The sequence below is a fragment of the Lampetra planeri genome, chromosome 15 (genome assembly GCF_965212315.1).
Source record: "Lampetra planeri chromosome 15, kcLamPlan1.2.h2, whole genome shotgun sequence".
Classification (NCBI taxonomy): domain Eukaryota; kingdom Metazoa; phylum Chordata; class Hyperoartia; order Petromyzontiformes; family Petromyzontidae; genus Lampetra; species Lampetra planeri.
The window spans coordinates 12,534,237-12,553,331 of record NC_136121.1 but is presented as its reverse complement, the minus strand read 5'-3'; the positions used below and the strand labels follow the sequence as shown (position 1 = coordinate 12,553,331).

Below are 19,095 nucleotides of genomic sequence, written 5' to 3'. Positions count from 1 at the left end.
TGTTCAATGCACAAAACCCCGGCCATCGCGATCTAACCCAAAAACCTTTATTATGAATTTTTAATGATGTTTTGGTAAAAAAACAATGGCCTGTGCATACTTGTCACATACTTTATTCAACAGCTTGCTTGATCTATACTGTATTTGGATGAGCTGTTGAAGGTACAGAAGTTATTTTAGTCTTGTATAACAGGAAAGTGATTATTGTGAGATTTATTTACGTTTACAAATTACGTTTGCACGTTTGTGGGATTTCTGCCGGTAAGCTTTACTGGTGCTGTTTGGGTACATCGGCTTCTGTGTGTTGGTTACAAAAATTTCCAGCTGTGATTTTTTTCTTAACCCACTGCCAGCATCAGAAGGATGGGGCTTTGCAGTGCTAAATGTACACAGTTTTTGATTTAGAGAAGCAATAACGCAGAGCACAAGCCATGCCAGGTCTGCCCTGGTCTGTGATTTTACTGCACGTCACAGACAGATTGGGTCAGCGCAGCATAAATTATCAATACATTTTATGAAATTTATTATCTTTCATTTCTATTCTCGTTTTTTTTCTCATTCTTCTGGCTCAGTGCCACTTACAACTTATATAAACGACCACTTAATTTTGTATCTTGCAGCTCTTCACGTTGATTAAATTTATTGGCCACTCCAGTATATCAAGAACATGCTGCTGCAATGACACATATTTTTGAAGTTGTTGGAACAAAAACAATAATCATATTAATGCGTATCCTTCAGGGATTCATGTCAAATTATAGGCTTATTAATAATTAACTATACAAAAATAAACTGCAGTCGTATGCCAGTTCTTGAAGTGGATTCGTGAATTATGAAACTCGTACCTCATTCCAGTGGACAGTGAACTAGGATCGACTCGACTCAGATTGGCCAGGTTTTTTCCCCAGAACATCTCGAGTTGAGGTTATCAAGTGAGTTCCGCAGAGGCTTTCACATGGTATTGATATTTCTGGTCAGCCCAAATTCAGGGTAAAATAGACAGTCCAAATCATCATGGGACCTCCTTTGCCAGTGCCAAAATATAAGAATAGGTTTTCCCCTTTTTTTTGGCAACAAAACAGGTGTTAAGATGTTAAAACACCAAACTCAAACCTTTTACAAGGAATCATGTCTGCATTAACTACAATACTTGTGGTCCGAATGCAAAAAAAACATACTCTGATAATATATGCGTTGTCTTTGAAACTGATTAGTCCACACCAGAGACAGCTTTCTTTAGAGCCGAGTCTCAAACAGTGTTAGACCAGAGGACGCCAAAAGGCGTACAGCACAAAGACAATTCCACTATTAGAGTAATGAGAGCTCAGGGTGAGCAGCGACATCATGGGACCTCCTTTGCCAGTACCAAAATATGATAATAGGTTTTCCCCTTTTTTCTGGCAACAAAACAGATGTTAAGATTTCGATTTAAAGCTTTCGTGACTGCAGGGATTCATCTTCTTGGTTCTTTCGGTAAAGTCACGTAGAAGGGAATTAATAAAATAATAAAAATAAAACACAGAGATAATTTCAACCGAGAATATGGATTCAGGCTTAGCAATCATTGGAAGGATTTGATAAACCATTTCGAGTCTTAATTGATTGTGTTCACGCTTACGGTGACTTTCAGACCGCATTCCATTCTCTTCCTCTCCCCCCTCCTCTTTTCCGAACATAGATGGACTCGTCAATCTGAACAGCTGCCAAAATCGCTGTCCGTGGTGCTAACTTAAGAAAAAAACGCCACTTTTTTCAAAATTTCTTGCTATGTTTTTCACACCTGATGATGATTGCTTGTGTTGCAGTTGAAACGTCGTGAGAATTGTATTGTTTTATATTTTTATTATTTTATAAAACGAAGAATACTGGCAAATATGTTAACACACATGATGTAGCTGCTCTCCCCGAGTTCTCAATCTGCTGATAGTGGCATTGTCTTTGTGCTGTTCGCCTTTTGGCGTCCTCTGGTCTAACACTGTTTGAGACTAGGCTCTAAAGAAAGCTGTCTCTGGTGTGGACCAATCAGTTCCAAAGACAATGCATATACTGTCGGAACATCTTCTTGGTTCTTTCGGTAAAGTCACGTAATAATAAAAATAAAACATAATAAAATGAAATAATTCTCACAATTATTTCATTTTATTATGTTTTATTTTTATTATTTTATTACTTCCCTTCTACGTGACTTTACCGAAAGAACCAAGAAGATGAATCCCTGCAGTCACGAAAGCTTTAAATCGAAACTGTCGGAACATGTTTTTTTTTGTATTTTCACCACAATAAATCTGTGGTTAATGCAGATATGATTCCTTGCAAAAGGTTTCAGTTTCGTGTTTTAACATCTTAACACTTGTTTTGTTGCCAGAAAATAGGGGAAAACCTATTCATATCGAGTCCAAATCATTCCCTTTGAGGCAGTATTATCGTAAGTGGCCTTCTGGTGACCCTAAAACCAGTGGCCGATTCAATACCTCACTCCTCTTGAGTTACATCTGTGTGTGAGATGGACAGATATCAGAGGTGTGGACTCGAGTCATGTGACTTGGACTCGAGTCAGACTCGAGTCATGAATTTGATGACTTGCGACTCGACTTGGACTTGCATAACAATGACTTTGTCCCACCTATGAGATGTGGACTCGAGTCATGTGACTTGGACTCGAGTCAGACTCGAGTCATGAATTTGATGACTTGCGACTCGACTTGGACTTGCATAACAATGACTTTGTCCCACCTATGAGATGTGGACTCGAGTCATGTGACTTGGACTCGAGTCAGACTCGAGTCATGAATTTGATGACTTGCGACTCGACTTGGACTTGCATAACAATGACTTTGTCCCACCTCTGAGATGTGGACTCGAGTCATGTGACTTGGACTCGAGTCAGACTCGAGTCATGAATTTGATGACTTGCGACTCGACTTGGACTTGCATAACAATGACTTTGTCCCACCTCTGAGATGTGGACTCGAGTCATGTGACTTGGACTCGAGTCAGACTCGAGTCATGAATTTGATGACTTGCGACTCGACTTGGACTTGCATAACAATGACTTTGTCCCACCTATGAGATGTGGACTCGAGTCATGTGACTTGGACTCGAGTCAGACTCGAGTCATGAATTTGATGACTTGCGACTCGACTTGGACTTGCATAACAATGACTTTGTCCCACCTATGAGATGTGGACTCGAGTCATGTGACTTGGACTCGAGTCAGACTCGAGTCATGAATTTGATGACTTGCGACTCGACTTGGACTTGCATAACAATGACTTTGTCCCACCTCTGAGATGTGGACTCGAGTCATGTGACTTGGACTCGAGTCAGACTCGAGTCATGAATTTGATGACTTGCGACTCGACTTGGACTTGCATAACAATGACTTTGTCCCACCTCTGAGATGTGGACTCGAGTCATGTGACTTGGACTCGAGTCAGACTCGAGTCATGAATTTGATGACTTGCGACTCGACTTGGACTTGCATAACAATGACTTTGTCCCACCTATGAGATGTGGACTCGAGTCATGTGACTTGGACTCGAGTCAGACTCGAGTCATGAATTTGATGACTTGCGACTCGACTTGGACTTGCATAACAATGACTTTGTCCCACCTCTGAGATGTGGACTCGAGTCATGTGACTTGGACTCGAGTCAGACTCGAGTCATGAATTTGATGACTTGCGACTCGACTTGGACTTGCATAACAATGACTTTGTCCCACCTCTGAGATGTGGACTCGAGTCATGTGACTTGGACTCGAGTCAGACTCGAGTCATGAATTTGATGACTTGCGACTCGACTTGGACTTGCATAACAATGACTTTGTCCCACCTATGAGATGTGGACTCGAGTCATGTGACTTGGACTCGAGTCAGACTCGAGTCATGAATTTGATGACTTGCGACTCGACTTGGACTTGCATAACAATGACTTTGTCCCACCTATGAGATGTGGACTCGAGTCATGTGACTTGGACTCGAGTCAGACTCGAGTCATGAATTTGATGACTTGCGACTCGACTTGGACTTGCATAACAATGACTTTGTCCCACCTCTGACAGATATACTCCTGTATGCTCATTCACGCTTTGCTTGTTCAATTATTGATTACATCCGTGGGCATTGCGCCACACTGTTTTACCCATGTCACTCCAGCAGCTCTGATATTCATGCAGTTGTTTGTGACTTTGTTTTAATGCAGTGCAGTGAAACAAGCCTATTTTAGTCTCGCTTCAAGTCTGCAAGCCTGTATAGTATAACATGTAAAGTGTTTGAAGATCTTACAGATGTTTAAATGTTAAACCATCGCTGCGCTGTGTGTGCGGGCATGCGTGTTGCGTGTGAATCCGTACACGTATGTGCAGTTGTATCTTGGTTTGGTGCAGTACGCGATCGTCCAGGTGAACTGCGTTCGAGTACCTGGCTATACTGGATAACATTCGATGGAAATTGCAATATTTACCTGATTTGGGTCTCCCCGAGGTCGACTCAGCCAAAGTCGAGTACATGATCTGGTGCCATTTCGAGATGAGCACTGTAGATATAAAAGCAGCCGGGCACGTGTGATGCTGGCCTGACCACTCCACTCGCTGTTCAGGCCGTAATAAATAATCTCTAATAGCAAGCACACATTATGGTTTCCTGAGAGTATCGAGGGCGCAAAAACAAAGCAATGTGAGCATAAACAAAAAGGTAATCCAGAAGGAGACTTTGCTGCAAAAGATACAAAAGAAGCGGTCTTCTTTAGTTTTGACACGTCATGAAATGGAGGCCGACAAGTTAGCATCATGTCCTTGCACTGCCGCGTGGAGAGAGCGACAAGTTAGAGGCAGTCCACGCAGGAGGTGGCCTGATGACATCAACGAGGAGGACTTAGAACAAACATAGGTCTGCGGAAAGGGGTCGCCATGACCAGAGAAAATAAGGAGCGGAAGAAAATTCGTCCAGCCTCGTCGTCAGCCGCCATGTGTAAACTAACGGAAGAGGAGTAAGCGGGAAGACTCGGCACTTGTCCCAACAGTCTAAGGGAATGAGCCGAGGATGGTTGTCGTGTGTGTGTGTGTGCGCGCGCAGGCTACTCTCGTCCTGACGAGGAAATGTCGGCGGCGACGTCCATGGCGGACCAGCAGGATTTCCGCGTGGTGGTCATCAATCGGCCACAGGAGCAGCGCTTCTGCAATAACCGCGTCAGGTGAGCAGGGAGATTCACACTGCTTCTGTCCCTTCACTTTTGACCTGCAATCGTGACTCCAAAGTTGTACCGTGCCGTATGATTGCTATATTGCCATCGCCATCATCATCATCAGCCATGATCTATCCATTGCTGGGTTAAGGCCTCCATAGGCTGCTGCCATCTCTCATGATCGTGCGGTGCCACAATCCGTCTAGCTCCTGCACATGAGACGGTGTCATCACTTCGACTCTGCGGTGGATGAAATCACGAACGTATTTCGTCCTGTCACTGCTACTCTGTCGTGATGTTTCTTTAAGAGTCAGGATGTCGGAAGCGTCTTCCCTGCTCAAAGAAGTGTTGGGTGGTCATCTGTGATGGTGGCCCCAAGCCACAAGAGGAAATTACATTAACCTCTTGTCAGGGGTCACACTATTTTAGAATACAACTGTGGAATAATTTGTTGAATCTTACATGTTTTTACATGTATATATGGGCAGCTATAGCTTGCAGTGAACGTAATGTTGGACTGCCACTGATACAAATATATTTTTAAGCGACGGTAACTTTTTGGATTGAAAGAGTATTTCTTGTTACATGACTTTAAATGAAAAACCTCACACTGACACAATGCCAATAACATTCAACTATAATAATTGTGTCTTATGAAATTGTAATCTTAAGTGTGCATACATTTTTTTTTTACGTCGTATAAGTTTTGCATACATATTACACACTTTAAATGCTAATGCATTTGACATTGCGGGTTCTCATTACTTTGACAGAACCCAATACGAAAAACGATCACACATATATGTAGTTCATATTCTTGGTTCTTTCGGTAAAGTCACGTAGAAGGGAAATAAAAAAAAAATATTTTTTTTATTTGTTTTATGTTTTATATTTATATTTTTATTATTTTATTATTTCCCTTCTACGTGACTTTACCGAAATAACCAAGAATATGAATCCCTGCAGTCACGAAAGCTTTAAATAAAAAATATATTTAGTTGCTCGTTTCATTCTTTTGTTTGACTTCTCGCTCATATAGAGCAGTAGTATAATGAAGTATTGATTTATTCAATACATTTCACTACTTCATATGAAGAGGTGGTTGCATACGTCTCTGGTATGAAGTGAATGCAGAGAAATGTTTTGAAGCATTGTTGAATATTGTTGATGCAGTCCTGGACATGATATTATGGAAAACTAGAGTAATGCGTGCACAACGATTAATCATGGAATGTACCATGGTTCAATTCCTGGCCACAGCGAACATCAGTGGTGAGTGATGTCTGAACTGGTCCAACTTCCCCAAGAGTAATAGGGGCCGTCCATAAATGACGTCACGCACCTGGGGGGGGGGTCAGACATTTGTGACGATGTGTGACGAGGGGGGGGGGGGGAGATTTGAGAAATGTGACGTCACGTAAAAATGCGCAACTTTAAATAAATATAGACAACACGTTCTACTTAATTTTAATTGACTTTTTAATAAATGTTTTCTCCTACAACATCAGAATGCAGCGGCACATTAAATACGCACTACAATGACAATAGTTTAAAGCGATTTCAAGCATGTTTTATATTTTTTGGGGGGGGGGGGGTGGCAGAGCTTTGTGACGTTATATTTGAGGAGAGGTCTGACTTTTTGTGACGCCGTGTGACGATGGGGGGGGGGGGGGGGTTAAAAATCGTTCAAAATCGCGTGACGTCATTTATGGATGGCCCCATACTGCTGCACTGCACTTCTGTGCTCCCACCTGTGTGGCCCCTGCCGTTGCTAATCCGCACTGACCAGCGTGGGGTCAGACAATCTCCATGTTGACTGACAGGACATGGGGAGGCTGTTATCCAGCAGAAGGTTGACAGAGGGCCGAACAAAAAAACGATTAGCACGGTTGGCTACGTAGTGTGCGAAAGAAGTTCAGTGTACGTCCATACTGTACATTCAAATGTGTGGTCTTGCTTCCACAGCACGGCCAAGTACAACGCTCTGACCTTCCTGCCACGCTTCTTGTACGAGCAGTTCAGCCGCGCTGCCAACCTCTTCTTTCTCTTCATTGCCCTCCTGCAGGTGAGGGTGACGCAACTCACATTTTCACTGCAGCTCAGGTGGCGGAAAATTGATGAATTGTGTACTAACTCTGGGTTAGGGGCAAGAGTGAGGTTACGGCTGTACGCTGTCCTGCGCGCGTCTGTTGGTTGCGGACGGAGACCTGTTTACACACGTGACAGGTCGTGCTGTGGTTGCAGCTGTACACACGTAATGGTTGCAATAAAGTTGAAGGCAGAAACGCGTTTCCTTGGCAATTTGGCCCACTTTAATGGAGCCATTGGCAGGTTTTTGTCGAAAGGGATACTTGTCTTGCCAGAGAGGACAATTGCCAACAACTTAATCGGGTCCTAAATTTTATCCCTGATCGCACGTGCATTGGGTGCCACTTCCACTGGTCGTCCTAAGCCAGTTGCGGAATTCATAATTCCTAAGTGTCCTGTGTCTCCGTGGAACGAAAAAAATGCATCGACTGTTTACAATTTTATCCTCAAGTGAAAACACTGGCTTTACACGCACTTCTACCAAAGTTGGACTGAGCCCCTCGATGCACTACAACAATGCTAAACGAGTTTGTATTCATACGATCATTTCAGAATGAGAATCCTTATTCTGGATAAACCCGATGAGCTATGAAGCTCTTTTGCACAGATGTCCAGGAGCGTTGGCGGCGCTTATCTCCGTTGCAAGCCCTGAGCCAGTGGTGACAATTTCGTTTTCATGTTGTGCGAGACCAGTTTGTCCATAGAATTATTCATGATTAGATGTTTGTTTTCCCCTCTATCAACATCGATATTTCATCCATTGTTTAACCTTTCATGTTTGTGCATTTGTCTTTATTTCCCGTGTTTGTCTTTTAACCCAGACCCCTCCTGATAAGAGACTTTACATTTTAAGTGGATTTCTCACTTGGTCCGAACAGCGAAGGGAGGGCCTCTATTATTTTGCAGGGTTTGCGTAACGATACCTCCCCCCCCCCCCTATTCTGGAATTTTAAATATTGCTTTTTTTTCTCGTGTTATTTACATTGCCCTGCCCTTCAAAGTGTTATTCATTAGTTGCTGTTGCCAGCAAATGCTGATGACACTCACAATTATTTAGAGGCCCTCCTGAAACTTCAATCTGTACAAATGCAGTGTGAGCCGTGAGTGGCTTGTTGACATTTATGTTTATTAATTGAAATTCAGAGTTGGCATGTTGATATTTTGTGAATTATTTAGTTGTAATTAATGGATCTTGTTTGCCATTGCAACAGTATGATTGATAAACAGTACAGTATCAGTTTTCAGCGGCACTTTCAATTAAAATTCCCCAGCCATTTCATGACATAGAAAGCCAATTAAGACATTGCTTGGGGTCCAAAAATACACTCGTGATTTTAAATGCACACATCAAATTAAAGAATATGGTGGGTTTAAAAAAAAAAATCAAACAAACAAGTCGTGCATCGTAAATATTGTGTGCAATCAAGAAAACGAAATGGCAAGATGCCGATACATGTCGGTGTCTGGTATGGAGAGTTATGAGCGTCCATTTTCTAGATTGTATTTTACTGGAGCACGGGGTACACATTGAAAAGTGATTACGCGTGTGTGGGCCACGTGGCATCGCACAAAGGTAATGCACGGATTTTGCCTCGAGCCAAATGAGGGCTAATGTTAGAAAACAGAAAAGCACAAAAGCTGCCTCCGGTAAAAGGCGAATGGAAATTCCAGGGGTTTTGCAAAGCTCATTCGTGGTGATAGCGTGCTCAGCAAAGATTCAAAATGCTTGTGCATCGGTCAGGCGTGGTCAATCCCGCCAGGTTTAATAGCGTAGCGAGGCAGCCAGAGATAAAGATGGATGAAGACGGATGAGTGTTCCGCTGACGACTAGGCTCATCCAAAGCACTCGGTGTGTGCTTATCTCACAAAGCAACGCTATGTTACCGACTCGTACATTTTCCAGTTTTTTATCTCTCCCTTGTTACACTTTTAGCAGCGCCGTCGACGTTGCTTGGAGAAATGGCACTTTTGTGACGATGCTAATTGTGCCGCTCGCTTTTTTTTGCCTCCCGCGCTTTGAGCAGCAAATCCCAGAAGTGTCTCCGACAGGGCGCTACACAACTCTGATGCCTCTCATCTTCATCCTTGTCGTGGCCGCGCTCAAGGAGATCATTGAGGACTACGTGAGTTATACCCCCACCGATGCTGGGATCCCACGGGGCATCTTAACGGCCCACTTGACCGGGTTAGAAAACTGGCAAGTGGGCAAATATGATATAGCGGAAGTTAAATGAACTCTGATCACTTCCTTTCAACCGTAGAGGGAAGGGGAGAGTAGAGGGAGAGGCAGGGGGGTAATGGAGGTGGTGAGTAATGGAACCCATGGATCAGCGAGTTGGGACAAAACCCGAGTCAGGGCGGAGCTGTTCAAGAGGCAGCTCAAGCGCGGCTCAGATCTCGTGTCGAGTCGTCGTGGGGATGCGGCATTAGTCCACTTGTTGTTCCAGTTTATATTTTCAGTTGTCGCGTAACAGTTACATAATAAAAATAAGGTAAAGTGAGAATTTCACAAGTTTAGCCAGTCTTCTTGCTGCCTTTAACACGAATATGTTTTTTCTCATAAAAATGTCCATTTTCTGTTCTGAATGTTAAATAATGTCTCGGTTTGGTAGCAACGAAATCCCTCGGTTATGCTCTCACCGATCATGCGTTCAACTTGTGTACAAATTGCCGCGTCGTTTTATTTTCTGTTTGAGCCTCCTAAGGGTTGACACTTTGCAGAGAAATGTCACGCCTTATCCTTTTCCCAGAAAAGACACCGGGCTGACAGGGAAGTCAATAAGAAGAAGACGACACAAGGTACTAATGCCAGATTGTATAGTTTGAAGAGACACCAATGGTTGACACACACACGTACAAAATCCAATCGCAAAACTCGGGAGGTTAATTTGGGGCCTGGTCTCCTCTTGAATGCAATTGATGTTCCTTCAGTTCGACCTCCATAGTGATTAGGTGATCTCCGTTATTTTTATATTTTTTACTCGTCTTTTCTGGAGCCTAAAGTGTGATAATGTGATACGGTCAGCAGCTGCATTGCCCAAGGGTAGTAGCACAAGTGGTGTTAATGGATGCCATTGACTTGTGATTATTAATTTATTCGGTTCTTCCAGTAACTTGCAGCAACTTGACAGATTAAATTATTCTTGTTGGAAATGGCTCGAGTATAATGACATTTTATCTACATTCGGAGGGACTGTTGGCTTCCGTTACAGCTCTTGTGACCTGAATTTGCAGCCAAGTGTGGTAAAGGTAGTGCTACGCATCCTGTTGTTGGTCATCTCGGTTATTTTCCGTAGTGGTGTCGCATGGATAGCCCAGCAGTGGGCTGTAACTCTTCCAGTTTCACTTGGCTCTAAAGGGCCCAAGCTTCATCTTTGTTGACGTTTTACATGTAACATTGACAGCATTTATCCACGAGCTCTGTCCATTTGTCCGATATTGGTAGGTAGGCATGATAACCCTCTTAAAAATGATCCAATATCAATTAAGTTTGGGCATGAAGTTGCGTTTGCTCTTTAGGGACTTACTTGATTTGAAAACCAGACACATTGATGGAAGGGTTTCCCAAAAGGTTGGACACACGACTCAAACGGACTCTGTTCGGTGTCCCTGCCCTGCCGCCTGAGACGTTCCCTGTTGTCAGAGCCGCTATCAGAGCCCGGCGCTGACACAACGCACCGCTTCCCGCCGCGCTTGGCTCCAGCTTGGCCGTTATTGTTGCAAATAAAATATTTGCAAAGTGGAATGTGTGTGTGTGTGTGTGTGTGGAACGCGTTGCGTAATCTCCGTGTGCGCTTGCTTGTTTTTTTCTTTCTTAACCGTGTCTATTTCACCAACCCCTTTGATGACCCACCCTTGGTTTAGTGTTGCAGAATGGAGACTGGCATACCGTGAGCTGGGAGAAGGTGAGTGCCCGCTTATCTCGTGCACCCGAGCAGCGGTAATTGGATTATCCAATATTGGTTGTTTATGTACACATCGGGTGAGCGGTGGTGCCATGGTTAGCACACTGCGCTACAAACCTAACAACCTCAAGTTTGATTCCCAGCCACGCTCACATCAGTTGTTCGTGATATCTGAACTGCACCTGGGCTGTTCCCTCTGCACAAACCCGCGCTGACCAGCGTGGTAAGGTGTAGCCAAACAACCCCCTGCTTATCATCATCATGGTATACGGATGCCCTCATTCAGCAGTGGATTTACAAAGGGCTGTAATATATATGCACTATATATAATTATCAAATTATTGCTTTCCTATGCATTTTACTCCGAGCTACTTTCTGAAAATGTGTCTTTAAAAGAAGTTTTGTTATGACGCGATGTAATTGAATAAATGCTGTTGTTGTACAATTACTTGACGTTATAATCGTCCTTGGACGCTGTTGTCTCGAGCGCTCCGTAGTATTGCCGCGTTCCGGAAACCTACCGACCAATTACAAAACCTGCATTGATATCGTTTAACGTTGCCACCAGCTGTGGATGCTGTTCACCCATTCTCTCCTACAGGTGGCAGTGGGTGATGTAGTAAAGATAAACAGCAAGGAGCATTTCCCAGCAGACATTGTGATTCTGGCATCCAGGTAGTGGCTCTGAGACGGATTTGAGAAGCTCTTAGCTGTGGGCACACAACTGTGCCAACTTACTCCTCCTCGTCTCCCTTGGAAGTTACTCCCTCCCCTCCCACCTTGGCTATGGTTCTCACTATATTTATTCCCTTGGTTCACCATCTAACTCCTTCCTTCGTCTCCCTCTATCCCTCTACCCTCTTTGTTGTCCCTTCCCGGACTTCTTTCTCTCTGCACCCTTGCCGTGCGCTCTTTCCCGTGGCCCCTTGAGGTTGGCGTCGGTGACGTTCTCAGAATCACGAATGGGCAGAAATTGCCAGCAGACCTGGTCATGTTGTCCTCCAGGTCTGTCCCTTTCCGCTCTCCTCTTGTCCGTCCCCCCTTTGGTTTTCTTGACGACGAGCTTTTTTTTTTTGTCCTTCCCCACTGCTTCAAACTTCTTATTGTTTACACGCGAATCCACTTTTTTCATCTTTGTGCTCGTCATTGCGGTGAATGTTGGGCCACGCCGGTGCTTGTCTGAACGAACGCAGCGTAGCTTGGCCGATCACGGTCCATTTCACTGCGGCGTGGCACGCGCTCCGCTGTACACTTTGATGCGATGCTAGGCATGTAACATTGCTCCGATTAAAAATTATTGTCTTGTTCGTAATATGTGCCTTGTGAGAATCGATTGCATATTATTTATGGAAATGGTAGGTGGATTTTAACCTGAGGCCAATTGGGCAAACGAAACTCTATAAATGAGACAGAACAAACGTAAAGCAATTCAAATGAGACGTTTTAAACAAGATACCATGAATACATGCGTTTTTGTTGTCAAACAGAGATCTCAAATTTTGGTAATCCATTCGATCATTGGGGTGGGGTGGATTGTTACATGCCTGCAATGTGCACTGTGTGCTAAGTTGAAGAATTACAAACATCCTTCACAGGACTAATTATTAACGGCCAAACACTTCCCTGGTAGATGACGATTTAAAAAAATGTGAAATATATTTATGTACACATAAACTTATTCTAATATTGACAAAAATATATTTAAAAGTGTTGTATCGAAAGGAAGTGTAAATGTTAAATATATACGCTACTCAAAGAGCTCACACGGGGCTTGTCATCTGGTAACGTGTTGATGTATAATTGCTGAACCAAGTAACCAAAAAGAAATACATTATTATATTTATTTTATTTTAAAAGTATAAAGTGAAAAAAAACCCATAAGATTGCGTAACTTAATTTAGAATCCAGTCCCAACGTCTCTGTTCAGACTTGGCTTTTGCTTTCCATTCAGCGAGCAATCACTCATTTTTTCTCATTGTGGCAGCTTCTGTTTTGGATGCTTGTTCCATAAAGAGCATTGCAGCAGCACCACCACTACATAACCACGTTAAGATGAATTGGGATTTAGATCCAATGTTAAAGTATATTATGCTCACAACCAAGCAGCAGCATGGGTCAGCTTTCACGATTAAAATCAAATATCGCTCCGTTTCTATAATATACCCTACGCTCTTTATTATCTCTCGCTGGTTAAGAAGCTATATTATTTAATGTTTCTGATGCAGGTTAGTCTGCTAATCGACGATGACATTCTGTGCTTTGGTTTTTATTTAGTGAACCACAGGCCATGTGCTACATCGAGACCGCAAACCTGGACGGTGAGACGAACCTGAAAATTCGGCAGGTAACAACAAAGTTTTAAAGTAGCTTTTGTCTTTTCGTAGATTGGTTCCATGATTTTTTTTTTATCGACCCCCGGCTGTTGCAATTTAACTCCCGTCTTCTTTACTCACCCTTTGTTCACCGGCACATTTTTTCTTGCCTTACACCGACCACACGCAGGGCCTGCCACTGACAGCTGGACTGCAGACCAGCGATTCCTTGTTGTCAATTGACGGGCGCATTGAATGCGAGGCCCCGAATCGCCACCTCTACGACTTCACGGGGAACATCCAACTACAGGGACATGGGTAGGTCTCCTCGAATAACGTGTCACTTTCTCCATTGCTGGAGGTTCTATCCTCTAGAAAATGCATTTATTTGATTCTGCGTTTGAACTACCGCGGAGGATTTTGTGGTTATGCAGTGTAGCTCCGCACCTCGGATTAGCATGCTTGGCTATGTACGGTGCAAAAGAAGTTCAACGTACATGCAACTAACCGACATGTTTTTTGGGTTGTACCACATGTTGTTTGGCATGATCTCAGACGTTTTGCTCCACGGGCTGGAAGCATCTTCATTTGTGGGAATTTCTTCAGGAACGTCAGAACGTCTATTCCTGAAAAAGCTTCCAGTCCTTGGGATGAAACGGCGGACGCAATGCTGAACAACACGTGCCATAAACCGAAAACATATTGGAGAGCCATGCATTGAACAGACCGCTCTACATGTTGCAGATGCTACTGCCAAACCCATAAACAGAACATGTGGTAGAAATGGAATACATTTTCTTCGTATGTAAATGTAGTTTAATTGTTCATCTTATTGGCTGCGATTGATTGATAAGGTTACGATGGTTACGACTGATGGAGATGATGCGATTTCTACTCGGGGGTGTGTGAATGGGGAGCGGTAGTCCAGCTGTTAGCGTGCTGCGCTTCGAACCCAACGACCCGAGTTAAATTCCTGAGACTCTACGGGGGGATCTTTGTCTTTGTCTTTGAACAGCACGGTGCCACTGGGCCCAGACCAGATCTTACTGAGAGGAGCACAGCTGCGCAATACCCAGTGGGTGTTTGGCGTTGTGGTGTACACAGGCCACGACACTAAGCTCATGCAGGTACAGCACACGTGTTGCATGTTACTCAGCACATTTGATTCTCACCTGGTAAAACAATGTTTATCGCTTCAAATAAGCAGGCATTCATTCATGCATTAATACACGCATACCGACTAACAGGCAAGTAGGCATTCATACACAAAGCTACGTCTTTATTCAGGCTTACCTATAGATGCAAACTCGCATGAATGCATGCATTAATCCACACACAGACTACCATATATCATTAAAAAAAGTCCAAATATTGAAATTACAGTTGTCCAATAAAAACTCGCCGAGTCTTAAGACTTTTTTTTGTGAGGGTCCTGCATTGGGATGTTTGTCCAATTTCATGAATGAGTATTTTGTTAGGCTGCGTGTTTGAGGTTTTTTCTCAAACTTTTGCCATGCACGACTACGGGTATCTTCATCTCCTGAGGATGCCCTTGGTAGTGTTTGTGTGGGGAGCGAAAGTGTCGCAGTTAGTGCACTGCGCTACAAGCCTGTCAACTCAAGCTCCATTCCCGCTCACGGTCAACACCAGTGACAAATATCTGAACCTGTTCTGGGCCTCCCCTAAGTCGACTCAGCCTCAAATGTGTACTTAGTGCGGTGTGTAATCATCGCCACTTTGGGAGACAAAGGGGGCCGGGTGTGGTGCTGATCACCCACCCCCTCGCGGACAATGCCGGCCTTCATAGGTGCTCGCTAACAGCACTTGTCTCAACAGTCTGTTAAGGCTATGTGGCGGATCTTTGTCTTTATGTGTGGTGAAGCTTAACAGACGAAATGCTCAAAAGATGGCCTCACCCGGGAAGACCACTTGGATTACGAACGGATGCGAAACGTGCGTGGTCAAACACTTCCTCTTGTCTTTGTACACTTCAGAACTCTACTCGCGCGCCACTCAAGCGCTCCAACGTGGACCGCGTGACGAACCTGCAGATCCTGCTGCTGGTGGTGACACTTCTGCTCATGGCCCTGGCCAGTGCCATTGGCTCCTCCATCTGGACCTCGGCACACTGGAAAGGGGACTGGTACCTGGGGTTCCGAGGTCAGATTTTCGGGTGCACAAATGCGGACGCGGTGATCGGGTTAAATGTGTCGCGCCTTTTTGTTGCCCCAGAAGATTACCGGGAGAGTGAAGCTTCTGGGGTGCCGTGATGGATGAAGAACATTTACGAAACGTCGCACACAGCGGCGTAATGGGTTTTGCCGGGGCTACGGTTATTTTGGCTGTCATGGCGGGTTAAGTTTGTTTCTGTAGAGCTTTTGAGATGTCGTGATGGAATATGAGGATTTATGAGAGGTAATTTCTAGGCGTCGTATTGGGTTATTTGGTAAACGTACGGGCATTGGGAGCGTGATAATACAGTTCAGGTGTTAACTCAAAGGGTTTGGCAGGGCACCACGATGGGTGTGTCGGCTTATGGGAATTGATGGGCATGATTGCCAAGTTTAATAGGGTTGGGTAGAAAACATTGGTTTATTTTTGACTGATCATTGTCGATTTATGCTCTGTTTTTTTTCTTCAACAGTAAACCAATGTGATATTACAAACATATACCTAACTTGCTTTTTGTGTGTTTTTTTAATCTTAGATAATGCACCGTCAAACTTTGGCTTCAACTTTTTGACCTTCATTATCCTCTACAATAACCTGATTCCCATAAGTCTCCTGGTGACCCTGGAGGTTGTCAAGTTCATACAGGCCTTCTTCATCAACTGGGTATGCACCTGCTCACTCTGCTGCGTTACAGTTGTTTGCACCGTCAGCTTTGCCAAACGAACCCTGAGTGTCGAAAAAGCTAATTTTAGTATTTATAAATTGATCAATTTAATACGCTGGGCGGGTGGCTCACGCCTCGAATCCGACCCTTTTGGAAGGCGAGGGATGGTTGACCACACACGTCTGAGGAGCTGCGAGATGGCCAAGAGATGGTAGTACAGCAAGTCGATTGAATCCATCTGTGCGGAGATTTGTGTTTCCCCCCCAGTGTGCATCGGTTATCTCCGATGACTCCATTTTCCTCCCACGTACCAAATACTTTTTCATGGAATTGGCCAAACTTCATGATGACCCTCCTGAACAAGAGTCTTAAGGTGTTCTTTGTTTATCCTGGATAAATAAAATTTGTATTATTATTATTAACGCCAATTTAAAACATATATAAATTGTATCTGATTCAGTGTCACATAAACGGGATATCCCATTGAAAAATTAACGTGTCTAGCAGTAGCGTGTCACGGTACGAGTTCAATTTAGGAAAAAGTGGTGTCATTTGTCGAACTCTTGCTGTCGGTGTGCCCACAGGATGCGGAGATGTACCACGAGGAAAGCAACACAAATGCCATGGCTCGGACATCCAACCTGAACGAGGAGCTGGGACAGGTAGGGCACACAGTGGTGACTTCATCTCAGGCATTCTTCATTGTCATCATAACGAGCATGACCTTTGTTAGACTCGCTCACGACATTTGCTGTTATTGTCGTACACAAAAAAAAACCCGGCAAATTCACTGAGCTGTCATTTTCTCTTTTTGTTGGTCTAGCTTTTTTTTTACCATGAGTTCGGTGAGTTGTATTTTGATCATCTCTAATCTTCGCAGGTAAAATACATCTTCTCGGACAAAACCGGCACACTAACCTGCAATGTCATGGAGTTCAAGAAAGCCACAGTGGCCGGCATCGCTTATGGGTAAGTTGTGAACATCAATAGTTTATTTGTCTGACTGGTCGTTGTCATGTTTATTTTTTTCGATCACATGGAGGGTGGATTTAAAATTGTACTTGTTTATTCCAAGGCATAACGAAGAACCATCAGAAGCGGGATTTCAGGACCCAGCTTTGCTGCAAAATCTCCACAGCAATCATGTGAGCCGTGAAACATTGGTGAAAGAAATGTGTTAAAAGGACAAGCGTTATTATTGTTGTTTTTGTAAAAGTAATAACTGTTAATAACATTGATTACCGTCACATAATTTGCCATGTGGGTGTTGTTGCTACCAAAAGTTTGTTTACATATTTTTTTGTGCAAAAAATAAAAACATTTCCCAAACAGAAACATTTAGGCCGTGGAATTGTAATTATGGCGTAACAATTTTTTTTTTATTTCCACGTTATCTGTCCTGGCAGCCGTCGGCTGGGGTCATCTACGAATTCCTCGTCATGATGTCCGTGTGCCACACGGCTGTGCCGGAAGCGGAGGACGGCTCGATCGTTTATCAAGCCTCCTCGCCCGGTAAGGGGACGACCATCGCTTCTTACCGGAAGGAGAATTTAAATCAGCGGTTGGGGGCGGGTGGAACCTGCCTGTGCCTTGCTGCGGGCCAAATAGGATTTTCAATTACCTTTTGGGTGGGTGGGCCGCACATTAACATGCAGCACAAGTTCAAGTTTATTTTGTTCAACCAAGTGGGAGCTCAAGAGACCGGGATAGTTTAATTTGCAAAAGTGACCTGGACCTTGACCTTGGTGACTGCTGTCCCTGCTGGAGGCCCATCATGGCATGCACAATTTAAAAACACAGTGTGGTCAAGTTGAAAATATTCGCCTTTAGTACCCAATTATTGTTTTTACGATGCTTGCTGTGACGGATTTAAAATCGTTTTGGGGGTCGGTGGGGATGCTGTTTTAAAGTGTTAGGCCTCATGTAGCCTCTAGACATTTAATTAAGAAGAAGAATTTGTGGGCCGTATCCGGTCCGTGGTCTGTAGGGCTGCCACCCCTGCTCTCAATAATCCATTCGTGGTAATTCCTGGTCACTGCACGATCTGTTTACAGCCAGCGTGCGTCATGGTTACACTGGTGAATATAATCTTTAAATTTACGTTCCAGTAATTTTATTCACTTTTTTTAACACGTGGAAGGTATCCTTTACTTGAACACAATATCTTCACATTAAACTCTCCATAGATTTCAAATGTACTAATTCTACAGACCACACTGCATTTCTCTGAGTGCCATTCTTAAGAGTGCCACGTATTTGTGTGACGGATTTGGTGTTTGTCAAACACCAGGGTATTCATCGTTTTACTCAGTGCATCTTTTGTCCACTTCTGGAGTTGGGTTTCACTAAGAACCAGTTTCACCTGTGTGACACGCAAACACCGGTGTTTAGTGTGACCCTTGTCCAGAAAAAAAGTTTGACCTCTTATGTCCAGTCGTGTTGTTACATTGACAGAGTGCACACCATTGTCTGCTGTGTGCATTGTAAATGAGGGATCAAGAGACCAACTGTACAGTCACAAGCGGCTCAACGCCACGGTCAAACACCTGCAGCCTACTGTACTGTATAATTAACAGCTGAAATGTACTTTTTTTTTGATGCCCAAGCACCACAATGCGGTATAGGCCTATGGAAGTTTTTTTGTCAAGATTTCTGTGAATAGCATTATCTGTACGTGCACAGCCCCCTTTTGCAAACACATTTCGGGAACGGATGAAACACGCAGCATACAATGATTAAAATAAAAAAGATTAACTCGGATAAGTTCAAAC

General features: G+C 43.8%; 1 protein-coding gene across 2 annotated transcripts in view; it reads left to right on the top strand.

The window, feature by feature from the left end:
- Positions 1-19,095, top strand: part of ATP8A1 (ATPase phospholipid transporting 8A1) — a 115,755-nt gene that overhangs the window by 25,546 nt on the left and 71,114 nt on the right. For both annotated transcript variants that reach the window (XM_078601099.1, XM_078601100.1), the window contains 15 exons: positions 5,075-5,192; positions 7,149-7,248; positions 9,296-9,394; positions 10,022-10,070; positions 11,136-11,176; positions 11,778-11,851; positions 13,451-13,520; positions 13,679-13,806; positions 14,504-14,615; positions 15,483-15,648; positions 16,196-16,323; positions 16,909-16,986; positions 17,205-17,293; positions 17,400-17,469; positions 17,731-17,836. In XM_078601099.1, coding sequence (XP_078457225.1) covers positions 5,075-5,192; positions 7,149-7,248; positions 9,296-9,394; positions 10,022-10,070; positions 11,136-11,176; positions 11,778-11,851; positions 13,451-13,520; positions 13,679-13,806; positions 14,504-14,615; positions 15,483-15,648; positions 16,196-16,323; positions 16,909-16,986; positions 17,205-17,293; positions 17,400-17,469; positions 17,731-17,836 — 1,428 coding nt within the window. The remainder of the gene's footprint in view (positions 1-5,074; positions 5,193-7,148; positions 7,249-9,295; positions 9,395-10,021; positions 10,071-11,135; positions 11,177-11,777; positions 11,852-13,450; positions 13,521-13,678; positions 13,807-14,503; positions 14,616-15,482; positions 15,649-16,195; positions 16,324-16,908; positions 16,987-17,204; positions 17,294-17,399; positions 17,470-17,730; positions 17,837-19,095) is intronic.